Consider the following 5,766-nt stretch of genomic DNA (forward strand, 5'->3'; position numbering starts at 1 on the left):
TCTCTCCCTGCAGTATGATTAGCAGAACAGATAGCCAGCTCCCAAATCATGCCCAGTACAGGCACTCAAGGAGAGTCAAGACAGTCTTCTGAAAAATACTCTTAAATGTGCAGTTTCAGAGACAACACACACATACATACATAATGTTCAGGCATGAAAGCTTGCTCGTTTTGTACTGGATCATAAACTCACCAGTGAGTAAAGACCTGTGAAATGTACCAAGGCAGAGAGGCTGCTGGCCACACTGGGCAGCTGGAGCCTCTGTGCATGGACCAGGTTTCAAGCTCAGGGGCTGAAGACTACAGTTTCAAAATTCAAGATGCAATGACTGTTTTTAAATAATAATAATCTCTTTTGATCTTGTTCCTCGAGCTAAGGATAATAATGAGATTTTCATTCAAGAACGATCTTTTGGCTCAAAAAGCACAGAAAATTGCAGATCTTGTGAATTATGAAGCCCAAAATCAAAAGCTCAAAATAAAACAAGTTTGCAACTTCAGCTACTCCAGTAATAACCAGCCAACACATTGTAGATATTTTACTCCCCAAAAATAAGCAGAAAGATTGCCACAGTTTCTGAACAGCACATCATGCCAAAAGAAACATTCATTTCTTTCATGAGGTGAAATTTGTACTCCGTTAGAAATTTGATTTTAATGAAGACAGTGTGTCATAACACTTTTCACCTGACCTTGAAATGACAACATGCCTTATTCACTTTGGCGATCAGTTTTCACTTCAGAGGAAATGGAGAATAAATTTAATTTCGTCCTTTATAAGCACATGCACTCACACATATATGCTAATTTAAATGTGATTTGCTGCTATTTGAATACTACAGGTCTGCCTCAGCACACAGAGCTGCTGCCAGCAAAGCCTGATCTGCCCACTGAAGGCAAGACAGAGTGAATGACAGAGGGCAAAAGAGGACTCCTCCAGCCACCCAGTTCTAAGAGCTGACACCTGACCCAGTAACTGAGGTTTTCCACCAGTTTCCTAATTCACAGCCACATGGAGCCTCAGTCAGACAGCAGGGAGTGAGTGTATATGGCTGCAAAGCCATACTAAAACCTGCTTCACTGCAAGGAAGACATAAATACATATCATTTGAGCTCTTTGCTCAAATCAATATCAGAAGGAGAAGCAGAATTGCAGGTTTTCAGGTAAGCAGTATTTCTCCATTTTCAATTTGGAGGGTTCAAGATTGTGGTGAAGAACCGATCAGCAGTGCAAGAAAGCCAAATGGGAAAAATCAAATATTCTAGTAAATTTGTCTAACATGATATGAAATACGTTGGAGAGGCATAAATGTGGGTGACAGTGGTATCACTGAGCAGCAGAAAAGAGAGAAAACATGCACACCCCTGGCTTTTGTGACTGTAAGTCTGGATTGGTTTAAAACAAGCTTCATGGTCTTTACCTAGTACATCTTTGATAGCAAAGCTTCTCTACCAGATCTAATATTCATGTTAAAAAGCATTAGCATTTTAACTTAATTGTGGGGAGACTGTTCTAATTTCTCTTTGAAGTGCTCCTGAGTAACAAAGAGATACTCATCTTTCTGACTGGGTATGATCAAATAATGCCCCTTGTGTCCCAGCTTTAATGATTGGCTTTGTCAGCATATTGGTCATGTTCCACTGGTTATTGGGATAATGAAGAGTCATACAGGTAATGTGTTAAACAACTGAAACACATCAAAAACTATACACAAGAGAATTTCCAAGACTGAATAAGGTACAATTCTGTCTTTTTTCCAGGTTTGTTGTTGTTGGTTGGTTGGTTTTTTGGGTTTTTCTTAATGTGTTGATTTCACCCTGGATGTTTAATGTAGCACTGGTTTAGTTTAAAGATGATGTTTCTGGGACAAGAGAGAGCATCTAGGCTTGATAGTACCCTGTCTTGCACTTTATGAAGTTTCTTTAAAATATTTTCTCACATGGAATTCATTAGAATCTGGAAGAGTGGTGCTCACCTGAGATGCTGAAGGCACACAGTCTCATTGAGATATACAGGTCTGAACTAGTCACCTTGGGCTGCCTTTTGTATCAATGGAAAGAAATAGGTATGCCAAAAGAGTAAATAATTTATCTTAGAAACCTCAGTTGTGGGTAGATATATTATGTCCTGGAGGAACTTACTCCTCTCCTTTGGTAATAAAGGGGGGGTTTAGAAGGACTGACTCCAATTAAAGCATCTAAGTTTCTGATACCTGAAGTTAGATTATTTCCATCCTTGGTTACCATTTTTTCAGGTTAAAACTCTACCAACAAATGGTATGTCTTGAACTCACTGTGGGGAGATCCAAACTGGCTATGGCAGACCAGAAATCATTTCAGAGACAAGTCTGCCTGGCTTAAATTGGCACAGAATGGGAAGCAAGATCACTGCCTTCCCTCTGTGCTTTCCATTTTCCCTCTGCCCTTTGCGAAACAGTCTTTAATAATTTAAATCAGTTTTATGCCACCATGGAGCTTGGTTTGAAAAACTAAAACAAAACAAAATAACACCCCTGCCAAAAAACAACCCTCCAAAAACTGAAACGAAAACATTTATACTAATTTTATACTCTGATGACTCCAAGAGAATAAAATCATATTCAGGGAACAATCTGTCAGATTATTGGAGCATCAGGTCCTGAGATCTGTAACTAAACCTAACATCTTTTGGCTTTCATGATGGCAGAACAGCATCTCTGTTTCATGAGCACGAAACACTGATTAGCTCAGATTAATGAAGATAATATATGGATATGGTTTTACTTTCTGAAATGTTTAGACTAGTTCAAAGGTTTGCAAAATCTAAGCCCAAACTCCCTCTAGCTCTCTAAATGTGTGCTTCCTACACCTGAAGATTTGCAGATAAGCAGTAATTGTCTTCTTCAATGAAGGAGGCTAAACAAAGAAAGAGTAAAATTAATGACTATCAAAATTAAATGTAAATGAGAGGAGAGGGTGAAATTATATATTTCAGTGGAGTTATCTAGGTCAGACTGGGTACGTTAGCAAATCCTCATTTCCTCTCACTACTATGCCTTCTCAAACGTGAAACATTTTCTCCAGCGACAAAAGGTTTAGCTGAAAGCGTTTGTTCCGACAAACCAATTAAAACTAAACATCTGATTTTTGTAAAGCCTTAAGGAGATTTCTGCAAACATGGCATCTGAATGCACCAGCAATTTTACTGCTCAGCCCAGCCCTGCAGACCGATTGACAAGCTGCAAGGATGAAGATTTCTTACAGGTGAAACTCTATCTCTTGGTCCCTTACAGCCTAATCTTCCTGGTGTGCTTCCCAGGGAACATTGTGACAATTTTTGTTTACTGTGTTAAGATGAGGCCCTGGAAAAGCAGCACCATCATTATGTTAAACCTGGCTATCACTGACCTATTGTATGTAGTCACGCTTCCTTTCTTTATACACTACTACGTTAATGGAAATAACTGGATTTTTGGAGACTTCATGTGCAAGTTTATTCAGTTTTGTTTCTATTTCAACATGTACAGTGGTATAATCTTCCTTAGCTGCTTCAGCATATTCCGCTTTTTGGTAGTTGTGCACCCCATGAAATGCCTTTTTCTTCGGAAGCGGAGATGGGCAGTGGTGACTTGCGCAGTCGTTTGGATGATTTCCCTTGTGGCCCTCAGCCCCGTGGCCATCCTGATTGCCCCAAGTCACAGGCAGAACAAGACCATCTGCCCAGACCTGGTTGCTGCTGAGGACTTTGACACCAGTCACTGGTACAACTGGGCACTGACTGTGTTTGCCTTCTTCTTGCCCTTGCTGACGGTGACTCTGTGCTACGTGCTCATCATTTGCATCTTGGCCACCGGGCCCCACACACAGGCTTGCTACAAACAGAAGGCTCGCAGACTCACTGTTCTCCTCTTGGTGGTCTTCTACGTGTGCTTCCTCCCCTTCCATGTCTTTCGAGGGATTCGTCTGGAGCTCCAAGTACAACCAGTTAGCTGCCACTTGAAGAAAACAATTCTTTTTATGTTTATTATAACTAAATCTTTAGCAGCTTTAAATACTTTCGGAAATTTGCTGCTCTATGTAGTGTCAGGAGATAAATTCCAGCAGGCGATCGTCTCCCTCTTCAAATTTTGGACAAACAAGAGTTTGAAGTAAAAGAGGTTGATGCCATTTAACATGTATGGTGGAAGGATCAAAACCTGCCCTCAACCAGCCAGGCACAACCTGCTTGCCATCAGAGTACTCAGGTTAACCCAGCCACTGCCAAAGGAGAGTTAATCTGTTCTGAGCTACAAATCAATCATCAAAAGAGAAAATTTATTATTAAAAATAAAAAGTTTTAAATAAAATACTAATAAATTAAGTGTCAAACTTCTCTGAAATGTTTCTGCGTTTGCTTCCTGAATCCTTGATAGCTCTTTTGGAGAATGGCCAGTTCCAGAAAAAAATACTAGCATTTTAGTGACAGATACAGATTCAGGATGAGAGTAATCTTAAATTAATTTTATTAACTTAAAAGGTAAGTGTCTAGTCTAAGCTAGGGATCTGTCTTTCCTGTCTTCCTAAGGCATGGAGAGGGGTAAGACCCTCTAGAAATCAAAATCTGTCTTAGGCCTGTAGGAGGTTCGTCTTACCTCCCTGGAGACATTGACAAGGTAGATGTATGCATATAGCTAATCAGCTTGTACTCATTTTATAATTTTCCATTATAATGGAAAGAAATAAGCAGGTTTAGAGTGTGATTCACTGAATTATTCTGGATGTCTGCATTTGGATAAGATGAATCATGACCTAGAAGTGCCTGTTTCTCTCCACTGGCCATAAAAGGTAAGTAGATCAGACACAGACTCGAATGTTTGTGCCTGCTTTCAAAGAGCTGAGGCACAGTCTAGTACTGACTGGGATGGATCACTCTCCAGAGGTGGATAGAAGTGCAGCTTACACAGTAAGACCCCACTCAGTGCCTTTAGTGATTGCCTGAAGTGTAATGGTGGGGTAATACAAGATCAGTCTTATAAGGGTTTTCCACTTTACTGATACAGAATCCATGGAATCATAGGGCAGTTTTTCTTGGAAGGGACCTTTAAAGGCCTTTGAGTCCAGTCCCCCTGCAATGAGCAGGGACATCTTCAACTGGACCAGGTTGCTCAGAGCCATGTCCAACCCGATCTTGAATGTTTCCAGGGATGGGACATCCACCCTCACCGTAAAAAATTTCTTCCTTATATCTAGTCTGAAACTGCCCTATTATTAGGTTTTAAACCATTGCTCCTTTTCCTGTAGGTAAAGGCCCTACTAAAAATATCTCCGGATTTTTCTTATAAGCCCCCTTTAAGCATTGAAAGGCTGCAATCAGGTCTTCTTGAGCTTTCTCTACTACAGGCTGAACAATCCCAACTTTCTCAGCCTTTCCTCACAGGAGAGGTGTTCCAGCCCTCTGATAATCTTTGTGGCCTACCTCTGGACTCTCTCCAATGTTCTTATGTTGGGGCCCCAGACCTGGACACAGCGCTCCAGGTGGGGTCTCATGAGAGTGGAGCAGAGGGGCAGAATCTCCTCCCTCGCCCTGCTGGCCGCACTTCTTTTGATGCAGCCCAGGATATGGTTGGCTGTGAGCATACATTGCTGGCTTGTTTTTCATTCACCAGTACCACCAAGTCCTTCTCCACAATTCATAGATAATCGAAATACTTTTTGCCTTTCATTATTCAGGGAAGCTCTGCTTGGTCACACCAAGTAAGCAACAGCTTTGGGTAATAACATGTATGACAGGCAATATGGGCTGTCTCAC

General features: G+C 41.0%; 1 protein-coding gene across 1 annotated transcript; it reads left to right on the forward strand.

Annotated features, from left to right (window-relative positions):
- Window positions 1–3,153: 3,153 nt before the first annotated feature.
- On the forward strand, window positions 3,154–4,185 carry OXGR1 (oxoglutarate receptor 1). The gene has a single exon (XM_008632418.2). The coding sequence runs from the start codon at window positions 3,156–3,158 to the stop codon at window positions 4,128–4,130; it is 975 nt and encodes a 324-aa protein (XP_008630640.1). The 5' UTR covers window positions 3,154–3,155; the 3' UTR covers window positions 4,131–4,185.
- Window positions 4,186–5,766: the final 1,581 nt, after the last annotated feature.

The sequence above is a fragment of the Corvus brachyrhynchos genome, unplaced genomic scaffold (genome assembly GCF_000691975.1).
Source record: "Corvus brachyrhynchos isolate BGI_N302 unplaced genomic scaffold, ASM69197v1 scaffold12, whole genome shotgun sequence".
NCBI lineage: Eukaryota > Metazoa > Chordata > Aves > Passeriformes > Corvidae > Corvus > Corvus brachyrhynchos.